Source organism: Cibotium barometz, chromosome 39 (assembly GCF_041138505.1).
Source record: "Cibotium barometz isolate CiBa-2024 chromosome 39, ASM4113850v1, whole genome shotgun sequence".
Classification (NCBI taxonomy): Eukaryota; Viridiplantae; Streptophyta; class Polypodiopsida; order Cyatheales; family Cibotiaceae; genus Cibotium; species Cibotium barometz.
Window position 1 is genome coordinate 17,100,066 of NC_141084.1, and position 24,528 is coordinate 17,124,593.

Genomic DNA, 24,528 nt, shown 5'->3' on the forward strand with positions numbered 1-24,528 from the left:
GAAAACATATGAAGCACCTCATCACAAACAGTGAGTGCCATCTTATAGTTTGTCCTTGCAATGACCGAAAACATATGCACACAAAACACCAAAGATTACTTTGATTCTATCAGTTTGGAAGAAGCAATGAGAATATTAATCCACACACACGACTCAGGTTACAGTGGAGCAATGAAAATAGTATTTCATACACGACTCAGGTTACGCTGTTGCATGACCACAAGTCCACATCATGAGCCCTGTTGAGTGGAAGTATGATTAAAAAAATCACCTCGAGATTAAATATGTGACACACGTCCCCATCATGAGCAGAAGTATGATAAAAAAATCACCTCAAGATTAAATATGTGACACTACATAACGCACAAACTCCAATAACATATTAGGTAATAGTGTTTCATACAAGACAACGAATTGAGCTAGAGAACACTAAATGAAATTTGCAGATAAACCTAACAGGAAGCATTAACAAAAACATTGTCTGGACTCTGCAGTGAATCCTTTTTCTAAGTGACAGGCAAACTGATTTCAAGTGCTCCACTTAGTTTCGGTACACAGGATCTGCCATAATGTTTTACTTAAAGGCTTGCACAATAGTAAAGAGTAAATTAAATGTCATACGATTATAAGTACCCCTTTAATGAGAAAAAGATGTGTTATACTACTCATTTCATCAGTGGTAGATCTGTGACTACGTTCCTAGGTTCAAAATCATAACCGTGCAATCACTGCCTCAACCTCGCTTGGGGTATACAAATGATAACTGGGTGCCACCTTCGCTATATCAACATTAGACGGAGTTACCTGATCAAAAAACCACATCAAGACATATTGCATACTTTAAGAACAACATATATTACACACTGTGATGAGGTGTGGGTGTTGCTTGAATGACTCTAAATATAACTAAAATGGCTACAAAGGATAGTGACATCAGTAAGCGTCGTAAAAAGACAATTGTGACAACTTGCTAGACCTGCTTAATGAAAAATAGAAAGCCTACCTTTTCCTCCATTACTTGTTTCAAGGTTGAAAGAGCAAGTGACTCAGCCTCTTCCAAAGTCATGTCCTGATGACAAAGACACCAGATAAGACGAATTCACGAAACCACAAACACTTGCCATGGCAACAGGAAACAGCTTCGAGCGTGCAGCACTAAAGAAGATGCTCCTGAAGAAAAACTGCTCTATAAAATGTTCAAAAAACAAATGCTATGTTTTGTGTGATATCAAAGGGACTTCAACAAGAGTAATAAGACGAGCTGTAAAACCATAAATGTTCAAAAAAAAAGCTATGTTTTGGGTGATATCGAAGCGGCTGCAACAAGAGGAATAAGACGAGCTGTAACAACATTAACAATAATATAAAACCAAGGGCTTGTGTAGGGAAACTCATAGTGGTAGTGCCAAGTGTGAACATGGTCTTATGAGAGGCACTTTTTACCTTCTATATTGAAAGGTTTTTTCCCCCTGACCACTCAGTGTAAAAAAACACCATATGGACAACATTTTATTATTATGCCTTGTACTATTGGTTGTGTACACACAACCTTATCATTCTAATACATTCAGCATCGTGTTGCTCTCCCACACCTCTCGTCGCCTGTTTTCTGCCCCCATTTCCTGCACATTAGGTTAGTTTAACCCAACAGTGGTATCAGAGCCTAAGGTTAAACCTTCCCTATCTGAGCCGGAATTTTTTTCGTACATCCTCGTGATCCTGTACCTGTCCATAAATCCTCGTGAGCCTGTACCTGTCTGTACAATCACACCTGTCAGCATTCTGTACGAACGCCACCAATACCGTACAAGCCATCACCACCACGCCAACTGCACCGTACAGTCTGTACGATATCGCTCCATACTACCACGTCATCACTACTGTACCTGCTTCTATACCTACAGCTGTACCCTCTGTACCAGTTGTACATGCCCATACCTGCTGCACCAGTTGTACTTACTGTACCTGCACATTTCAGCATTTGGGGGTTTTTGCAAAATCAAAGCAAACTCATTAGATTGGTAACAACCATTTTGTTATTCACAAGGAGATTTGAAGGTATTTGGGCGAAGGTGTGCACTACAACCCAACTACAACCCAAGTATTTGGCTTTCTTGCAATGAACACACATTGCAAGTGTGATTGCACATTTGCAGTGATTTTTGCATTTTGGCATTTACAAATGGCTCAAAATGCAAGGGGATGTATTTGGGGTTTTGGCACAGGAGGACAAGCTCGACCACTTTAAACTCTTTACCAGAGGACATACTTGGCTTTCCACACGTCACTCAACCTATCCATGAGGGGAAACCCTAACCCACTCACATTCCAAGAATTGATGGCGTTTCTTTTGCAGGAAAAGCAGTCTAGCAAGGGCAAAGGCAAATCAGGTGGCCATCAGCTGATTCTGGACAGCCATCAAACAAAGACGATGATGCAAGCAAGCCCAAGAAAAAGGCCAAGTGTCACAATTGAAAGAAGCCAGGACATTACATTGATGAATGTAGAAAAAGGATTGCCAAGGAAAAGAAGAAGAGTTTTGTATGTCTGTTGTAGACTCCTCGACTTCTAATGCAAGTAAGGATAATGAATCTGCAAACTTTGTGCAAGAGGGTTGGACCTTTCTTGTTTGCAGCTATGATGCCTCCAAGGAGGACATGTCGCTTAGTGTTAATGACACATCAAAGGCTATATGGTACTTTGATAGTGGTGCCTCTAGTGGCTGCCCCAAAAGAAAACAGAGTCTCATGTTCTAATAACTTCTTATCGTGTGAAGGGAGTTGGTGAGATTGTGCTCCCAGCAATGGATGAGTCAGATCTATGCCTTTCTATGATCCAAGGATAGAGACGAATTTCCTCTTTTGCTAGAAGAGGACTTTTTTGTCAGTTTTGAGGATGACAAATGCAACCATGAGAAGGACTATGTGATAGTCACTTCTAGGACTTTGTAACATTGGCTATATCAACTTGACAGGTACGAGAAGAAGATGCATGATGCATGTATGCTGACTACCACTACTCCTGCCTCACAAGAGGCAAAGTTATGGCATGCACCCTTGGGCATGTGAACTTTGGTAGTTTGATGCTTTAGCTGAAGCATCATATGGTGATGGATATGCCTCGTGTGGAGCGCCCCCCCACATCCATGTATGTGAGGGATGAGTTTCAAGGCAAGATGTATTTCCAAAGGATGGTTCAATAAGAGCTATCAAGAAATTGCAGCTCATCCACAGTGATGTATGCGGTCCCATGCTCACAACTTTGGGAAAGCATATGTACTTTCTATTCTAAATTTGAATGGGTTTATGTGTTTTCAGCATTAAGTTGCAACCAATTCTTACAGTTGTTTCTTGGGGACAAAACTATTGAATCTCTGGGACTACAAAAGATCTTAACCCGATCGAAGTATGTTTGGTCGCTATCTCTCGGTCACCCAATGCATATGAAATTCAGCATTTAGAAAACAATGGTATGTCGATGTAGATCACCAAGGAGCTGCCTTGATGCCCGGCCCAGTGCCCATATTCTTTACCATTGGCTCTATGTTCTACCAAGCAAGGTAGCAACATCTTCACGAGCACTTAGGACAAGAGAAATACTACACAGGGCGGCTAAACAAGGAGTCCTGCCCTTCTACTGAATAAGTAATGACAACACATTGTCCAATTAGCTTACCAGTCTTCATAGAAGTTGTTGCAAGCGGAAGCCTTCGCGTTGGAAGCTTTAGAAGTGTTGATATCTTCGATTTGCCGCAATCCTTCGCGACAAAAGTCTTCAAGAGGATGAAGGGAACCCTGGGAAAGCTTCCCCTATGGTTCAATTTGAGAAAGGAAGGCTGAAATTAGGGTTTTCAGCAAAAAGACCAAAAATTACAGCAAAAATGAGAGCTCTTTTGCTGAATTTCAGTCATTGGGAGTGAGTAGGAGGGTGATTAGCACTTGGAAACACTCTTGGAAGCTTGGAAAACACCCTAGCAAGTTGGGTATGGCTATGGAAAGCTTGGAAATGGAGAGAAATGGTGAAAAAACAGAGTTTTCAGCCTCCAAAAATCCTCATGAAGAGAAAACACGAATTTTCTTTTAATAAGTAAGTGAATCTTTGAGGCTGATCAGTATGTGGAGAACATGGATGAAGCTTATCGGAGAGTTAAGTTGGCACTCCAGAAAACTCAGCAAAAGCAAAAGAAAGCAGCAGACCGTCACAGACGTGCATTAGAGTTTGCATTGGGTGATTGGGTTCTTTTGCGATTTGAAAAGGCTAGGCTCAAGAAGATGAAGGGTAAAGAGCGCTTATTCCCTAAGTTGAGCATGCGCTAATATGGACCTTTTCAGGTGTTGGAAAAGATTGGTGAGGTGGCCTATCGCTTGAAGCTACCAGATCACTGGAGGATTCACAATGCATTTCATGTGAGTCTACTTAGACCTTTCCATAGGGATGTGCCTGAGGATGTATCAGATGAGGCTCAGCCGGAAGTTGAGAAACTTGATGAGGTTCTTATTCCAGAGCAGATACTGGCACATAAGGAAAGAAAGGTACGAGGTAAAGTTTCCCGTCGCTATCTTGTGAAGTTCAAGAACTATTCACCGATGGATGCGAAGTGGATGGAGGAAGGTGACTTAACAGATTCACGTCAGTTTTTGCAGCTTTATCTCGATGCCTTTGAGTTGGAGCCGACTCTTGTTATGGCTCATTCAGGTTCAGCAGAGCATGGGTCTGGAGCATTGCCTGATGCTCAAGAGGGGGGTAGCACCTCCACTCCCTTGATAGAGACAGGCTCAGATGACATCTAGAGGTCGCTTGGTGCAGTTTTTGTCTCACCCGAAGATACTGATGGCTGACAGTACATCTGTTTATGGGACTTCTATGATATATGTGTACTAGTCACATTGGATGTTGTGGTTGTGTATGGTTCACAGTGGTATACAACTTGGACTACTACTACACCATTGGTTTGCAATGAATGTTGTTACATATGCATGGCTTAGAGAGATTGGGACGCTGATCTTGCCATATTGTACATTTCACTTTGAATATTTTGCTGTATCACCAGATTGCAATCGAGGACGCTTGCCATTTTTCAAGAGGGGGGTATGTCATGACCTTGTGAAAATGGAACAGCACAAGTGTGGGCATGGTGGTTGCTGAGCAAAATAAATATTAAATGATTTATATTTGGGATGCCCGAACAAATGTTATGATGTGTGGACATCTTCAAATGTGAAGGGGGACCAAGAACATTAATATTTTTAATGTTTTATCCTTGGGTGGCCCCTAGGCATAAGTGGCCCTTAGTAACTTTAATGAATATTAAAGTAAGGGGCCTAGGATATTATTGGAAGGGAGGTAACTCCACTTTTGGAGTTACACGCCTCTCATTTCTCTCTCTCTTGCTTTTGGGAAAACGTGCAAGGAACCTGCGTGGAGAAGAAGAAGAGTCGACTGGCTGCTGGTTTTTGCTGCGTACAGAACTGGCCGTACAGAACTGGCCATACAGACCTGAAGACTGCAGGCCGTGGCGCTTGTGGTTGCAGGCGGCGCTGGCGACCAGGGTGCAGACGGCAGGCGGTTGCTGATTCAGGCGGCTGTGCAGGTGCTGACCTGTACGGAATAGGGGCTGCAAGCGAGTATTGTACGGAACAATACGGTCGCTGCCATCTGGTGCAGGCGGATACTGTGCAAAACAGTACAGTCGCAGCTATCTGACACAGGCGGGTACAGTTGCTGCAGATTCTTCTAACGCCGGCAGCACTTGTTCTATTTTGGTATAGCCTCATGAACGGAGATTGTCCATACCAATGCTGCATTGCATAGCATCTTTATGTGCTTGCCTGCAAATGAAATTGCATGCTGTTTTCATGCCTGCATGACCTATGTGTAGTTCCGAGCTAGGGGACGCTCGCCTGTGAACCGTGCGTGTGAAACTGTCTGCTGACATGGTTGTGTGGCATGTGAACATGTGGTAAGTATTACCCAATCTAGGCTCAACTAGCCCTTAGGACTTAGCCAATATTTATAAGTGAGTGCATTCCCACTTCATTAAAGTTTGGGCGCCCAAAAGTCACTTATAAATTATGACCGCTTCCAAGTTCACACTCAGTGAAGTCCCGAGGCAGACAAGACTCAATGTCCAGGACCTGATCCTCTCCTTTTACTCATAAATAGGCATCTCCCCATGTCCCTTCACCTGATTGGACCCCAATTCACTTACTTATTAAGAGAAAATTCGTGTTTTCTCTTCATGAAGATTTTTGGAGGCTGAAAACTCTGTTTTTCTACCATTTCTCTCCATTTCCAAGCTCTCCATAGCCATACCCAACTTGCTAGGGTGTTTTCCAAGCTTCCAAGAGTGTTTCCAAATGCTAATCACTCTCCTACACACTCCCAATGACTGAAATTCAATAAAACAGCTCTCTTTATTGCTGTAATTTCTGATCTTTTTGCTGAAAACTCTAATTTCAGCTCTCCTTTCTCAAGTTGAACCATAGGGGAAGCTTTCCCAAGGTTCCCTTCATCCTCTTGAAGACTTTTGTCGCGAAGAAAGGCGACAAATCATAGATCTCAACACTCCAAGGACTTCCATCGCGAAGACTTCCGCTATCATTAACTCTACTTGCTATTGGTAAGCTTTTATGCTTAAATATGGGAGCAAGTAGCAGGAGGGAGGAATCGGATTACAAGATCACATACCCTGTGTAGTGTTCTCTTGTCCTATGTGCTCTCTTGCATATTGTTGCTACCACGTGTTGGTGGAACAATAGAGAGCAGATGGTAGGGAACATGGGCACTTGAGAGGGTAGTGTGGGTTGCAAAGTCTACATCGATAACCACTTGTTTGCAATACTGTATTCATATGCATTGGTATGGAAATCTGGTCAGAAATGCCCATGACACTATGTACTTGATTCTCCCAAGATCAATATACTTTATTTGAGGGAGGGGTCGGCCGTTCCGGCTCATTGTGTGTCTCTTGTCAATTCAGCAATTTACTTCTTGTATTTTGAGCAAGTGTCCATCAAATCTTAGTGTATTTAAGTGTATTGATTAGCATTGTGTTCAACCAAGTTACAGTTCCACCTCCAGCCGCCACCTCCGATCCGCCCTCTATGTGTCGATTGTGCTCTGTGCGCCGCTTTTGTTATCAACGCCACCTCCACCTTGTTGCACCACTGTCTGCAGCAGTTCTACCGCCTCTGTCCAGCAGAACCACCTACGCTTGCAGCAACGCTGCCTCTATCCGCCTCATTGGCTATTGTCTGGCTGCACTACCTTGCCCATCTCTGCCCTGCACACAGCCCACAACGCTCTGCCCAGCAGCACGTCCTGCATAACGCCGCTTCTGCCCTCTTCGTTGCCCTGAAGAGCCTGCGCCGTTTAAGTCTTCAGCACCCCTTTTAAGTATAGGAGCCGCCTCTGCCCTGTGTACGGCCTAAGCATAGTTTCTGCCCTGAACAGAATCTCAGTCGCCACCAGCACCAGCAGTGAGCACTAAACCATCAGCTCCAGCATTTTAGTCATTGACGCTGTCGAAAGAAGGGGTTGCCGTGTGAAACTATATATATATATATTTACCACCTCGGTGAACCACCCCTTGAGATTGCTTTTGTCCGGATTGAGTGCAAAGAGCCTTGTGAAAATTTGCGAACATCAATTTGATTCATTGGATTTTGGTACTAGCTCGGTGTAAGTCTCTTGTGGGTCATCCTCGTGGTGAGCTCGACATCAGTTATCTTGTGCCTCGACATCGACTCAGCCTGATCTCGACATCAACACTTTTGCTTGATATTGTGTTCATTTGTGTATTGGTCCTTGCTTGGAAAAGCCCGTGGATTGTTCCTGAAATAAATTCTTAAAGAGGGGGCGGGGCCTATTCCCCGCTCAGCATGGTGTACTGTGTGAAACCCCTATTTCCCATCTGTCTCTCCCCCTTCTCTATCTCTATCTCTTGTACACATGGTTTATTCAGTCACTGCACACTCCATCCATTGGGCTTACAATGGTATTAGAGCAAGGTTTTCTCTTGAAGAAAACTTTTTTGGGGTGACAAAACCATGTCGAGGGTTGAGGGAGAACAAGGGCCTCAATAAGGGAACAACTATGAAGACAACCCAGAGCATCCAGAAGAGATTCAAGGTCACCAATCTGTCTCTCATGAGACCGCTGTCATGACATCAGCTGAATATCGAGACTTTCAAAAGTTCAAAATGTATCTTCAAGAAGAAGAGTTCCTAGCTTGGAGAGCCAAGAAGGAACAAGACTACAGAATAGCTCAGATGTTCGAAGACTTTATCAAAGACCAACCCACCGAAGCCGAAGGTGTGGAAGCCGCTAAAGCATACTTACGAGGTAAAGGGGTTACCTTTAGAGAAGAACCCAAAGCCACCCGATCCATCACTCATGGAGGACAAAGAGAGGATAACCCCACACTCGCTCTAGTCTCTATCAGATGCAGCCTCTTTTGGCTTACCAAAAAAGAAGAAGGCAAAGGAGCCTTCAACCGGCAAAGCGGACTTCAAGCCGGGAGAGAAAAGCGTAAAGTTTGATACCTTTTATGGAAAGTGGGACACTCAAAAAGCACTATCCTTCATCAAACAGTTTGACGCCACCTTTGGAGGAGAGGACTTCTCCGGAAAGTCCAAATTCCGCACGGTCCGTATGCACTTAAAAGATGCCACCTTGAATTGGTGGCTAAAAGCGGTCCAAGAAGGGATTGAGCCTACCTCATGGGCTGATTTCAAAATCATGTTCGTGTGGCAACATATCTTAATAACTTTTCAGCCGTCTCATTGAAGTTTACCTCGTATACTCCTATCCCACCATTGATGGGAATCAAAAGTTTGTCAATGGATTGCAACCAAAGCTTTATCAAGCAGTCTATATGATGGAACCTAAAACCTTGGAAGAAGCCCAAGACAAAGCCTTGCAAGCCGAGGCCTTGTACATGCCTTGGATGGACGGCAAGACAAAGAACGATAATCGAGATCCATCTCAAAGGAAGAAATTTAGAGACCAATCCCCATTAAGAACCGAGTCACAAGAGAAGAACAATAGCAATGAGGACAAACAACCACTCTTTTGAAGAAAATTCTCTCTCAAGCAACTTGAAGAATATACCAAAGAAGGAAAGTGTTTCCAATGTGGAAAGAAGGGACACTTGGCTGCAAATTGTCCCAACTTGCCAGATCAAGAAGCTAAAGAGACCCAAAGATCACCAAATTGATATCTTGCCAAGAAGTTTGTCAAAAGAAGATTGCATTGGAGCAGTTTTGTAGCATGAAGCCTCGAAGGCCATGATTATGACATATGACAATCTTAGAATGTATTGGAACATATTTTTGACTTTTTGTTATCAAGAAAGATTTAAGTTTGAGAGATTACTCTCTAAGCCCTCTTCGTTGTGTTTGTGTGTGTGTGTGTGTGTGTGTGTGTGTGTGTTGAACTGGAATTGATCATTATTTTGCTTATAATGGTTAGTTATTTGAACATGCTCTAGTTTGGGTGGCAACGATGCCAAAAAGCCCAAGGAGCAAGATTTGTATATGTACAGCAACATGCCAGAACAAGATTTGTATATGGGAGGCAACGATGCCAGAAGACCCATTAGAGGGCAACAATGGCAGATATATTGGATTTCGCAGTCGGGAGGTCATTGCGACCAGATGGCCTAGATGATTGTATTTGATTTCGCAATCAGTCGGTCATTGCGACTAAATGGCCCAAATGACTCTATTGGACTTCGCAGTCGAGCGGTCATTGCGACCAGATGGCCCACATGACCAGATTGGATTTCATAGTCGAGCGGTCTGTAACTTGGTTGAACACAAAGCTAATCAATACACTTAAATACACTAAGATTTGAAGGACACTTGCTCAAATACAAGAAGTAAATTGCTGAATTGACAAGAGACACACAATGAGCCGGAACGGCCGACCCCTCCCTTGAGTAAATTGTATTACTATTGGAGAAATTCAATACATAGCTTCACCGGCATCCATTGCCAAATCCTCCATGCCAATGCATATAAAATTCAGCATTTAGAAAACAATGGTATGTCGATGTAGATCACCAAGGAGCTGCCTTGATGCCCGGCCCAACTTCAGTGCCCATATTCTCTACCATTGGCTCTATGTTCTACCAAGCAAGGTAGCAACATCTTCAAGAGCACATAGGACAAGAGAAATACTACACAGGGCGGCTAAACAAGGAGTCCTGTCCTTCTACTGAATAAGTAATGACAACACATTGTCCAATTAGCTTACCAATCTTCATAGAAGTTGTTGCAAGCGGAAGCCTTCGCGTTGGAAGCTTTAGGAGTGTTAATATCTTCGATTTGCCGCAATCCTTCGCGACAAAAGTCTTCAAGAGGATGAAGGGAATCCTGGGAAAGCTTTTCCTATGGTTCAACTTGAGAAAGGAAGGCTGAAATTAGGGTTTTCAGCAAAAAGACCAAAAATTCCAGCAAAAATAAGAGCTGTTTTGCTGAATTTCAGTCATTGGGAGTGAGTAGAAGAGTGATTAGTACTTGGAAACACTCTTGGAAGCTTGGAAAACACCCTAGCAAGTTGGGTATGGCTATGGAGAGCTTGGAAATGGAGAGAAATGGTGGAAAAACAGAGTTTTCAGCCTCCAAAAATCCTCATGAAGAGAAAACACGAATTTTCTCTTAATAAGTAACTGAATTGGGGTCCAATCAGGTGAAGGGACATGGGGAGATGCCCATTTATGAGTAAAAAGGGAGGATCAGGTCCTGGAGATTAAGTCTTGTCCGCCTCGGGACTTCAGTGAGTGTGAACTTGGAAGCGTCGTAATTTATAAGTGACTTTTGGGCGCCCAAACTTTAATGAAGTGGGAACGCACTCACTTATAAATATTGGCCAAGTCCTAAGGGCTATTTGAGCCTAGATTGGGTAATACTTACCACCTGTTCACATGCCACACAACCATGTCAGCAGACAGTTTCACACGCACGGTTCACGAGCGGGCGTCCCCTAGCCCGAAACTACACATAAGTCATGCAAGCATGAAAACAGCATACAATTTCATTTGCAGGCAAGCACATAAAGATGCTATGCAATGCAGCATTGACATGAGCAATTTCCGTTCATGAAACCATATAAGACCAGGCGTTTCCAGGCAAGTATATGCGATACCAGACCGAGTGGAAAGCCAATCCTTCAGGCGTTTCCGGGCATGTACACAAAGGCACAAGTCCCAGCGGAAAGCCAAGTCCTCCAGATATTCCCAGCATGATAACATCAAGTCCCAGCGGAATATCATATCCAACTATACAGCATGACACGTGTCAATCACATGCGTAGGTACATTCCATAAGCCATGGACACCAATCCAATATGTACATAGTGTGAAAGAAAGAGTGAACCATTCGGGTGACCAAATGGTGACACGGTCAATGCGATCAGATGACAGAGATGACTATTGATGAACTCTTGGGCGGTCATAGTGACTAGATGGCCTAGAGAGAAGATTGCGAGGTCCTAGTGACCAGTGGCTCAACACGGTTTCGATGAAACCAGACAGGCCAATCCATGAACAGGAGGATCATTACTTGTGCATTGCATACTGATGTATGTTTGAATTTCTTTGACTTTGTGTTCTATTTTTTATGCGTGGACAATGCTTGGATTTATGGCATGTGATAGTCCACTGGGCTCCAGACTACCTGGCCAATACTTGGAATACCCAGTAGACGTGAGTGATGTATACTTGTTTGTTGACTAGCTTGTGTCTAGTTTTTGCAAAAGGTAAGTATGCATTTATTATAACTAATCCCTGACAGGCTATGAAGAACATGTAACATCAAGAACAACGACATCGATCAAAGAAAGGCATAAAGCGGTTGCCACAGGAGCAGAAGATCCGCATATATGAGGAAAGACCAGATGCACAAGAGCACTAGATGGGGCTAGTACCACGACCATATGTATGCCACAGTTGAGGACAATTGTGATGTAAGAGGGAGGGAATGTAACTATTTGGTCCTCCACGCTCTTTTCACATGATAGAACTCATGCTCAGATACATGGATAGGAAGATGGACACATGGAAACAGGGTTCCTAACGCTGGCATTGGAAAAAGCACCCGTCTTGGTCAAAAAGCCAAAAAAAAGCAAAAGTCAAACTTTGTTGACCAAAAAGCTGAGGACACCGTTGGAAAGAGGACATCGAACTAGATCAAAAAGCTAAAAGCCTCTTTTTCAAAAAGCTGCTATAGGGCCAAAAAACAAGGCCCTCAAGATTCTAAAAGCATAAATCAAGAATTAAAACAAAAGCAAGGAGGTAAAGCAAAAGCAAGAAAATAAAGCAAAAGCTAGAAGATAAAGCAAAAGCAAAGTGTGGCAAAAAGCATAGTCCCCCATCAAGTATATAAGGAGCCAATATCTTCATGGAGAAGCATAGAAAATTCTCATGGGGATTTCTGAAGATCTTGTCAAGACTTATCACCATCAACTTCTCCTTCTTCCTCACGCCACCTAACTCAACCACCTCCGTCGGCGGCAACCACCCCAAAAGCACCCATCTCTGCCATTGTTCCACCTCCAGGCGCCACTTCTGCTCTGCCCTCTGTGTACAGCTGTGCTCTGTGCGCTGCTTTTTGTTATCAGCGCCGCCTCCACCTTGTTGCGCCGCTGTCTGCAGCAGTTCCGCCGCCCCTGTCCAGCAGAACCACCTACACCTGCAGCAGCGCTGCCTCTGCCCGCAGCTGCGCCACCTCCTTGCCTATTGTCTGGCTATGCTACCTCGCCCATCTCTGCCCTGCGCACAGCCTGCAGCGCTCTGCCCAGCAGCACCTCCTGCATAACACCACTTCTGCCCTCTTCGTTGCCCTGAAGAGCCTGCGTCATTTCAGTCTGCAGCGCCCCTTTTAAGTATAGGAACCATCTCTGCCCTGTGTACAGCCTGAGCATAGCTTCTGCCCTGAACAGAATCTCAACCACTGCCAGCACCAGCACTAAGCCATCACCTCCAGCATTTTAGTCATTGAATATATATATATACCACCTTGGTGAACCACCCCTTGGGATTAGATTGAGTGCAAAGAGCCTTGTGGAAATTTGCGAACATCAGTTTGATTCATTGGATTTTGGTACTAGCCCGGTGTAAGTCTCTTGTGGGTCATCCTTATGGTGAGCTCGGCATCAGTTATCTTGTGCCTCGACATCAAATCAGCCCGATCTTGACATCGACACTTGTTTGATATTTTACTCATTTGTGTATTGGTCCTGGCTTGGATTGTTCCTGAAATAAATTCCTGAAGAGGGGGCAGGACTTGTTCCCCACTCAGCGTGGTGTACTGTGTGAAACCCCTATTTCCCATCTCTCTCCCCCCCTTCTCTCTCTCTATCTCTTGTACACGTGGTTTATTCTGTCATTGCACGCTCCGTTGGGCTTACAGTAACTCTTCACATCTCCTTCTACATCACATTATGCGACTTTTTAATAACAAGTTCACACAACCATGCACTTCACAAAGACATCAACAAATGCTTTCAATTTTCTGTAAAGTAAAGAATAGCCAATAAACAATTTTTTGCAAAGTCCTCAACAAAATTCGACCACCTCGGCCACTTGATGGCACTTAAAGGTAGAGAAATAGTCACATAAACCACCAAGATATTATATGGAGAAGGCGCTCACAAAGGGCACCCTGAACCTCGCACCCTACCTAACATAAACTAAACACCCAAAACCCATCATATAGATCGCCCCCTTAATTTTTATCTTGCTTGCACTGCTACCTGCCCATTACAAAGCCCCCCTCATTGCAGTAGCTGAGGACCTCCTGCCTACTCAATTCCTTTTCTTTCCCCTTTAGTCCTCTTTCTCTGCTCTTTTTTTCTCTTCTTTCCCTTCTCTCATCTCCCTCTTCTTACTTCCCTTGTTTTTCTCCCAATCTCTTCTCATTCACCCATTACTTCCCACTTTGTGTTTCAATTTGCCCCTACTTTCCCAAAAATAATTGTTTGCCCAGATGTAATACCCACATAAACGCTTATGTAATACCATGTACAGCATTTAAAAATGAGTAACTATGCGCAACTTATTGGTGCTCACTGCTTCATGGAACATACTTACCTACTTTCATTTTGTTTCAAATCCTTGTAGCAATAGCTTCTGTAGAATGCTTCCCCCTACACAACTGTCCTAATTCCTTCTCACTCACCAAGCTTTATCTTTAAAAGTCTATAATGCTGAATAAACTTGTTGGAGCATTTTCTTTAAGTGCAAGGTCCGGAGGCCTTAGCCCATCTATGGCAAAACTAAGAGGAGAAGTTCACGAATTCAACAGAATATGCTGAAGAAGAAAGTCTTCTTCGCCCAGCTAACTATGAGAAACGATTTATAATTTTTTTTTATAAAAAAAATAATGTACCTTATTGTAATGCTCTTGAAGTGAAGTATCAGCACCTTCCGAACCTGATCCTATTGCCTTCCCATTGCACTGCCAAAACGTCCCAGATGGATCGGTATGGTACCTGCATTCACATTACCAAAAGGGCATCTCCTTGCTGCATTGTTGTAATTTATTTTCGTTTAAAAATATGTAAGTGTACACCTGATACATTTAAAAATCCCTTAAAAGACAAAGCAATTAACCGAAGGTTGCGATCACAACATGGGTTGTGGTTCACTACTACAACAAAACACCCTGCATTTGATGCACAGCAAAGAAAATTCCTCGACAAAGATGCAAGTACAAATAGCAAAAAACGAAGGAGGGCCTTCAAAAAACTATTCAAAAAAGTATCAAACTTACAAAGATACGCAAATACTATGATTCAAACTCACACTTCTTTTATCTCATACTCTGATTATGCATAAAAGGTCCAAAACCAGTAAAAGTAGCATAGATAAGAAGAAAATCCAACATCGCATGCACCACAGCCTCCCAATAGATGCACTGAGCTAGGGCTAGATAGACGAAGTAAAACAAACCCTAATACTAGCCTGAACAAATAGCAAAGGTTCGAGTGAACTACGAGTGGGTTTCAGGAAAGCACACGTTTAGGGCAGAGATGTACCACGCTCTAGCAAACAACAGGGAAAAGTAAAGCCACAATAAGGGGCCATAATCAGCTTGCAACTCAGTTGTTACCAGCTTTCAGACCACTCAGAATACAACCAAACCAACAAAATCTCTTTGGCATGAGTTCCCCAGAATCTGCATAAGCACTAGTGCAACCATATGAAAGGGTGCACAGCGATGGTCTGAATCGCTTTCATCACGAGAAGAATTGTGAGTAGCCTTTGTTTTGCTCCAGTTACCTGGCAGATAGCTTAATCACCTCAACTCACAAAACTTCCATCATCAAGGACGTCTTCTTTCATCTCAAGCAGAGCATTTCCTTGAAAGAAATACAAAAAGACAAAAAACTCTCCAACTGCAGTCTTGGTTCATTCTAGGAAACATTGCTTACAAAATATGCGCGTGTATGCCTTTTCAAGTGCCCTTTCAAGGGTAGATCAGCTCACAGTGGTTGGTTCAGAGAGAAAGTAGGTAGAAGGGGAAGCCCTTTCAAAGGTAGATCAGCTCACAGTGGTTGGTTCAGAGAGAAAGTAGGTAGAAGGGGAAATTGGATTTCACCCATACGTCCCATCAGGTCCTCATGGATTAATACTATTACCAATGAAAATTTTGGTGTGCACTTAAAATTGTGAGATGAAAATTCAATCACTCTTGAGGGGTTGGCAAATCATGCATTATCAATTGCATTTAAAAAAGTTGGTTGCACTAGCTGATCATAATGACTTAATCTTTACCTCACACAAGAATGCATCATGTTTTTCATGTCGCCATGCTGAAGAAAAGGGTCAGAAACCATTTAACTCCTATAGGAGCTCCTGCTAGATAGTTAGTTGTGTTAGTGCATAATAGCTAGCTATACGTGATTAATATTTGATTGAATGGAAAGAACTTCTTCAAGTAGACAACAGTAGGCTACTTACAAATGATTCCTACCATTACCATGCCCCATATTTAAGGTATAAATGCTCTTAATCTTGGAGAGTAATATGTGCCTACTCATGAAGTTTCATCCATTTTGCATTTAACATAGCTGGTGGGTGTTGTAGCCTGTAGGAGCATCATGAGCAAGAATTAGCCATCGGTGTGAATTATTGTTTAGAACTTCCCCAGCAAGAAGGATCGCCAAGTTTACTCCAAAAGAAACTTGCCACATAACGAAAGGAACACACCCATAAGCTCATCGAGCCTTCTCCTCGCTACAGCCTGGCACAATAAATCCCCGCCCATGGGTTCCAAACAAGCAAAGGAGAGGCAAGCATTTCAGGTCATCATTGTGTCAAGCACAGCAAACTAGGCAAAGCAAGATATGGCTTTCGTTATGTCACCCTTTATACCCCTTGTCCGCCCTTAGAAAGTTGCACATTCCTAGACAAGGGTTGTGGTAAGCACTGCAGTCACAATTGAATAACATGGATGATGGGAGGAATCCACTGCGGCCATAGGGGCCTGATACCCCAGTCCGCTCAATATGGTGCAAAAAGATAGGCATCTCCACACTGGCCATGATATAAGGCTATACTATTGAACGAGGAGTTGAATTTGCCACTCGCACACAAGTCGCATTTGCAGGCTGAATCCGATAAAAATAACAGTTGCATTTGCCACTTGCACACGAGTGGCACTTGCAGGCTGAATTCCATAAAAATAACAGTTGCAGGCATACTACATCAACAAAGGGATCGTTGATAGACGGGAGGAAGTGACAGTAATAAGTTTTGAATGCCTGTAAAGCTCCACTTTGTCTCACCATCATGCAGTATGCACTCTGCATTTCCAAGACTCTCTGATGATATGATATTGAAATCAAAGAAAGACTTACAGTGGCAATTTAATGGAGATTCTTGCCACTAATTCCCACAGCTGAGCACTGTCAAAGGGGGCTACTATTTCATGGGACTAGGAGAACATACATTGGCTCTTGTCTTGAGTATGGGCACAAGGACAACAAAGCACCCTTGTGCTTGCTGTATCCACATCCCAATCATTGTAGCCATCCCCTTTTTGGCCTATCACTTGATTGAAAGGGACGTTGCATGATAACTTGTACAAATAAAGTCAAATCTCAAACTCAGAAATGCAATCTTAACTTCCATAAGAGTCTACCCTCTGTAGAGTAAATCATCCTTAGTTGCACATCCACGTCATTGATGCTCAAGAGTATATGCAAGTAAAAGTTTCTGTATGATAAAGACATCTCCTCGTAAGAACTAGGGTCTTAAGCACATGTGAAGCATTTCCAAAGCATATATGATACCACTCAAAGAGTCTTGCAGTGCTCTTCAAAAGAAACGAAGTAACATTTGCAAACCAGGTGTCTCTTAGTAAAACTTGTGACCCCATACAAAAAACCAGTTCGATTGATATGCATGTAAGGCTGTATAGGAACATACAATAGCTTTCAAAAAGAATAGAAAAGTCTTGAGAAACCAAATTTGTTTTTTACTTACAAACAAGGTCCATGCTCGTCATGACCAGCAATAAGCAGTGAGACTCCAAAAGGCCGTGACTGCATGAAAGAGACACCTCAATAAACTGGTGTTTCAAAACTTAGAATAAGGCAATTAATAACCATAACCTTCTACTAAATATGTTTCTAAAAACCTTGAGTATGTGTCAAGAAAAAAATAAGACGACTTAAACGTTTCATACCCACCGTCAGCAGGCCAATCGAATTAAAAGAGAGTGATGATCCAGCCAAACATTACCATAAGGCATACTAATGAGCAACCAACAAATCTTTTAGCGCAACTCCTGCCAAACCAAACAAAAACACACCCTGCAGCTGGCAATCAGCCAGTACCACCTAGCTCTTAAGATAACATGTAGAGCATGTATAGGAAATGGCTAGAAACTTTGGGATATAAATCAAGATGGCCAAGTGATTATTGCAAAGCAAGCAGACACGGTGTCTATGAGACCACATCAGCATTATGGATAGCCACATCAAACTCCGATGACACGCTATGATCAGACCCAGGAGGGTTTTCCAAGATTTACACAGCAGAAAAATATCTTTTTCACAGTGACACAGGGGCTTACTGCACATTGCAAGATATGTCTACGAGTCAACATATAGACGGGAGACCAAAGCATGTTGGAGGAGTACAGAGATCCAGGGGGACTGCAGCCCTGTTTAGGCTGTTGGCAGGTCGTTTCCTCCTCGGCTGACATGTGGCGCGATATGCCTAAGCTAAGGGTCCTTGACCCTAGTATATAGGGCTAAAAAGAGCCCTTGGCCTCCCCTATCCCTCCACCACCCTTTTCGGGTGAAGTGGACATTGGGATTGGAGGTTAGAGGGGGGGGAGGGGGGGGGCTTCTCCGTCGCATCTAAGACTACCATGCTTGGGTCTTTGGCGCATGTGCTTACATCCCGCTTTCACCTCTGTGCGTCCTCTCTAGTGCTCCCTCCTTGTGTACATGCTACAAGCCAAGCCCGTTCGTGCCTCTAAGTCAAGTTGCTCGTGCTTCCGAGCCAAGCCATCGTGCCTCTGAGCCCAAGCCTACTGCCGTGACCTCTGAGCCAAGTCATCCTTGTGTGCTGCAGTCTATCGGAATTCTGCGCTAGGAGCCATGTCGGACGACGGGGGGTGTTGGCTGGTCGTTTCCTCCTCGGCTGACATGTGGAGCCCCATATGCCCAAGCTAAGGGCCCTTGACCCTAGTATATGCCTCCCATCCCTCCACCACCCTTTCCGGGTGAAATGGACGTTGGGATTGGAGATTTGGGGGGGGGGGGGTCTCCGTCACGTCTGGGACGGTCGTGCATGGGTCTTTGGTGCCTGTGCTTACATAAACCATGCCTCCACTGGTCTAACGAGATGAGGAGGCCAAGTACATGGCACTTTATGCAAACATCACATGGTTTTCCAGGCTAGGGGGCATTCTCCTCCTCAAAGACTTCAATGCACAGACGCGGGGGAATCCCCTTGGCGCCGATCACACCTACCTCTCATTTTTCATCTCGTGCACTTTTCCTTCACAGCAGCCACTTGATAGGCCCGTCCCCACCTATATACAAGTACAGTTCCATCATCATTTAGATAATGTCTATCAGAATCACCTTTTCCATCACATTTTTATCATCAGGATCACCTTTAACTCTACCCTTGATATCTCAAACTTGCAATGCACCCTCACAACCCGGCTTCACTACCATCCTACACAAGGCAATCCGAGCCTCTTTTCCTAGCACAATGCACTCCACCACCAAACCCCCATGAGGAAACACATCACAACACAAATGGTACGAGGACAAGTGCAAAGCCACACGCCTACGCATCTTATAGGCAATACAAATTACTAATTACTAAGTGTCTGTAAGGGACTCCTCCCAAGGATCACTTAATACACATGCATACCCATACAAGCAAGCTCACCACCCAACCGTAGGTTCGCCCATGAGTCCATGCCTGTCAACCCTGGCGTCCCATACCACCAGTGCGCCTGCCCACAAGGGCCCTCACAAGACTATCGGTGACCCGCCATGTCCATGGTAGAAGGTCCATGTCTAGACACAATGAATCAATAATAACCCAAGACTCCTTAGACGTGGTCATGATAATCACCCAATTTGCAATCAACTATGGGTCAACTACTACTTCATTTATAGCACCTTCATCATCCTCAATGATATGTCTCCTTCTCAACTTGGATGTGAGACTCTTCTCTCCTAGTTTCAACTCCTTGTCAATTTTCCACAGCTTGCAGGCAACAAGCTGACTCCGGATCTTTACTTTCCATAATGAATAGTTGGATCCATCCAACTCTCTCTGTAACTTGGCCTTGATGAAGAGTTGCAGCACACTTGCGTTTTGCTAAAGATGGGTTAAATCACCTTTCCTCCCTCCACAAGATGAAGATGCAGCAGTACACCCTTTCTTCATATGATGAGCGGCAACAAAAAGCTCTTGCGTTTTCACCTCTACGCGATAAAGAGCAGCGTTTTCAGCGGTCGTCACTCCACAAGATGAAAAACAGCATATGCCTTTGAGTTTTCAGCCCCACACGATGAAGAACAGCAGACTTCACCAGGGCTCCCTATGGTTGTGCACACAGTCAACTCTGCTATGGTAGCAAAAATGCAACTCCAACAAGGAGCCAAATAGCAGCAAACCAAGAAAGGAATCACGTGAATTGCAGTAGGACTGCACGTGCTCAGCTCCACGTGCATTTGCGACAACACGAGATGAATAGTTCTTCGCATTAAAGGGCAGCAACACACACCAAGACAGCTCAAAGCCAAAGCTCTAATACCATGTTAGGAAAATTCACAGCAATGGGAGAGAAGAGGAGAGAGAGAAACACTTGATTACATGAATACACTAACAAAGAAATAGCTACAAGCCAGTTCTATGTTAAAGGGTTCTTATGACATTAATAGACGCCGGACAATCATTCAGGTCTAGTTCGAGGACCCGACGGTCAGGTGTTATATCTCTCAAGAGTTTGTGAAATACTAATGCATATTCTAAGGATTTGGAGACTTGTTGATGACAAGAAAGATAGAGAGCAAAAGCTTGTTGAACCTATAACAACAAGAGAGGCTGGGACAAGGTCCCGTGAGTTCCTCTTGGTTGTATCGTGTTACTGGTTCCCTTTATCTTTTTTTGTCATAGACTTGGGAGAACATTTTATTTCTCGTGCCTGACTTATGGCTTGAGATCAGGTAAAGTGTTTTTCATTGTTTTTATGCACATGTTGGAAATCTGGTGCAAAGCACCCTCATATTTGTACTAAACAAATACTCCTTGGAATGAAGTTTTTCTTAAAGGGGGGGGGGGGGGGGAGGGGGGCAACCCGTTCCAACCCCAATGATATGTTGAGAGAGGCTAGCTTTATTCAGTGTAAAATTTCTCGTTGGTTTGCAAGTGTATTCAAACTAGCATTGGAGTTTCTATCTAGGTGCCCGCGTCGTTACAGTGGTATCAGAGCGAAGGTTCTCAACATCAAGTTTGAGGCAAAGGCATCCCCCATCCCTCTTGTACAACTTACAACCCATTAGAAGAGAAATTTCAACATGAGATCAAGAACCAAGAGGACTTCTATCTCCAACAAATTGAGGAGTTGAAGGATGAGCTCTTCCAAAAAGAGAGCTTAATTTAGGAGCTACAAGAGAATTAAGGAAAGGATTGTTCGGTCACAAACCTTCATGATAGGTTGGGAGATTGGGCCAGGCAAGAAGGGCTTAATCCAAGAGAGGTGGCCATTGCTTTCTTGCTAGAAGAGGATTATCAACTATCTTGTACTTCCTCCCACGTATTTATTGAAGAGCCAAAAGATATGTAGGATTCACTTATCAAGTTTCAAGCCCTATAGTATTATTCAAGATGTTAATAGATCGTTTTATTTTCTTGGAAGAATGTTCTATCCAGATGTACCTTTTATCACAAGGATTCTCTTTATGGCCAAGTGGAGTGTTCTATGCACTGGATTTGTTTTGCACGAGTTTCTTTTCTGGTATCTTGCCTATATCTATAGTATTTGTTTATACTATTTCCCTTGCGAAGTGGCTTGGATATATGGTTGAGAAACTGGATATTGACCTGAGAGTTCCACTCGAGCAAGGCTTGTGTGAGACCAAGTATTAATCCGAGAGGCTCCACAACCAAAGATATGCTTCATTGATGTTATCAATGACTTCTATATGTGACTTGAGTCCAGCTCTTTCTCCAAATGTGTGATAGATGTCAACTTGGGAGTTAACTAGTATATAGTCGTTGTTTATGCTTCATTTGAGGACTCTCGTATGACTAGATCCGGGCTCATCCTTTTGGATGAGAAGAACCTTGCTTTCCCACAAGGGAGCTATCACACTTGCGGTCAACTATTTATTAAAAGGCCGAGAAGATGTCACCAATTTGGGCACGTTCCTATGTGAAAGGACTTTGGGAATTCTAGAGTACCCAAAATAGTACAAGTACTGAGAACAGGGGATTTCCATTACACATGCATGTGCATAAATCATGGATGCATGTGAAAGCATTAGAGGATTTTCACTAGAGAATGACGTGTTTTTGTGTCCATTGGATGTGGGAAGGAATATGTAGTGCCGGGGACGCCTAGCCTTGCATACTACTTACCCCAGTGGAATGCCCCTGTCTCCTAATAAATCTATCACATGTTACAGGGTTTTAAACATGTGAAAAGAGGCCCAAAAAGGGGACATTTTTATTGTGACCCATTTATAAGCTTTTGTGTTCGCATTTATTTAAATAAAGGTGGCCATTATCAAAAGGGTTGAACATCACATATGTTATGTGCGTGTTATTTAACATTAAGGGCTCGTGTGAAGGAAAGAAAGAAAGGCAAAGTTGCCAACCGCCTCCACTAAAAAGGAAACCTACCATCTTACCTTGGTTGATTTCAAGCCATGGCTCGACTACAAATACAACTCCGGACCAACCTCACAGTCGTTCACACACGCATAAAAACATGAAAAAAAATAACAACGATCTCATGGTCTCCTTCCCCTCTTCTGAGGTTCACTCATACAAGCAAGCGTAACAACTTGATAGCAACACCTTGAAATTCAAACTTCAATAAAGCATAACCTTTATGGAAAGAGTACGATGAGGAGAATACGGGATACAACAATCCCGCTAGAGACACACATACCTTCTCAGCTTTCTGTGCTTAGGGTGGCTCTAATACCAACTGTAAAGTCCTTCCATGAATCTCCCTAAACACAACTGAAAACCAAGGTTAGTCCTTAACAAAATCATGAAGTAACGGCTAGCTCACCTCCCAACCGTAGGATCAGTACTTCGATCCACCCCGAGCTAGGGCTGGTCTCCAGCACAATCCCATAGACCCATGTCTAACTCCGACATCCCATAACACCAAAGCTCGCCCATAGGCCAACCTACGTACTCACCATGTGCGTGGCATGAGCATGTCTGCTCTCCTGGTCCAAACCACACCATTGGTAGTGCATCTGCACAACTATGTCTCATAATAACCCAAGCTCTCACACATATGTAGTGATAACTACGCCATAGATAGCTAACTTGCTAAAAAAGGCCATTAAGCTTGTTTTATCAATCCAGGAACCCTAGCCAAGTATCAACATGTTAATCCCTAATCCTAGCCCTCTCTAACTCCACCGGATTAGTTCCTAATCCAGAGACTAGTGTCTAGGGTACATAACAATAGGCCCGGAACATTAGAATTGCAATCTCAACAAAAGACAAGAAGATCCTGTTACAATAAAATTTGATGTTGATTCTTCTTGACCTTCTTGTTTCTCTATCACCCCCAAGAGAGATCCATGCCACTATCGGTGCTCTCATGCAACTCCTTTGTGAGGTCATGGTTAGACAGCCAAAACACTAGTGATCTCAAGTAGTTATCAACATAAATTTGATTAAATACAAGTGGATTTGTGCATCTAGCACAAAATTACTTATTCCTTGGGGCCAAAGAGATTTACAACCAAGAAAGGATGGAGACAATGCAAGAAGCTTCATCATACCAAACAAAAAAATCATGAATTGCTTCCTTGTGTCCAAAAAAAACTGCAATGTAACTGTGGACCTACCATGGACTCGTCATCACCTTCTCCAAAACGTAATGCAATGTCACATAAAGCTTGAGTCATAGACTCCACTCCCATTGGTTCATTGTAAGAGAACCTATGATTCTGCACGTCAAAAAGTAAAAGATAGCCATCACAGCACTCTCTACTCATGTTTAAAATAGAAAGCGCACAGCACTCTCTAGTCGTGTTTAAAATAGAAAGCGTTTTTGGGGCGGTTGGGGAGGGAGGGGGGGGGGGGGGGGGGGGGGGTCCAAGCATGCATACCTGAGTCTCTACCCGGGCATGTTCCACCAAGGTTCTTGCATCCGCAGTTAAACCACTCATGGCACACCCAATATGAGAATCTATTTCCATTATTTTCTCCACGCTGCTTGGCTCCTGCGTAGATAAAAGTTTTCCACAAAAGATCAACAAAAACTGTTGGGCTCTGACATGAGACAAGTAGGTCAAGAAATCTGTGAAATGTACCAGCAATGATGATGTGATACGTTTCTCGACTGCCAGGACCACGCCTTCCTTCGTTTTCAAGCCAACCGCAGTCGATCCGAGCTGCTCACAAACGCAAAAAATTATTAAAAAGCCCTAAATATGGCTAAACAGCCAAAAAATAACAGATCAACTGGTAAGAAAGGGCACCTTGATCGCTTCAATGGCGTATTCGACTTGAAACAGGCGCCCCTCTGGAGAGAATGTGTTTACTCCTCTGTCATACTCGCTCCTGTGAGCCACCGCTACACACGTTACCACACAGGACATGTAGTGTAATGAGAAGACATGTGCAACGAGAGAGAAGAAGGCGTAAAAACCTGGTGAGAAACATGGTTACGACGAGGACGAGGGCACCACACGCACGCACAGGAAGATGAACAGAGAGAGAGAGAGAGAGATGAACTTGCTTTCACACTAGTCGCCGTTTGGCCGAAGCTCCTAGTTTTATAAGTAGGTGTT

General features: G+C 43.5%; 1 protein-coding gene across 1 annotated transcript; it reads right to left on the reverse strand.

Moving 5' to 3' along the window:
- Window positions 1-358: 358 nt before the first annotated feature.
- On the reverse strand, window positions 359-24,528 carry LOC147615800 (proteasome subunit alpha type-5). The gene is made up of 9 exons (XM_086778409.1): window positions 24,387-24,528; window positions 24,217-24,298; window positions 24,049-24,129; window positions 23,845-23,958; window positions 23,581-23,682; window positions 17,492-17,550; window positions 14,391-14,493; window positions 1,004-1,069; window positions 359-804 (listed from the first exon to the last, which is right to left on the reverse strand). The coding sequence occupies exons 1-9, from the start codon at window positions 24,398-24,400 to the stop codon at window positions 712-714; spliced, it is 714 nt and encodes a 237-aa protein (XP_086634535.1). The 5' UTR covers window positions 24,401-24,528; the 3' UTR covers window positions 359-711.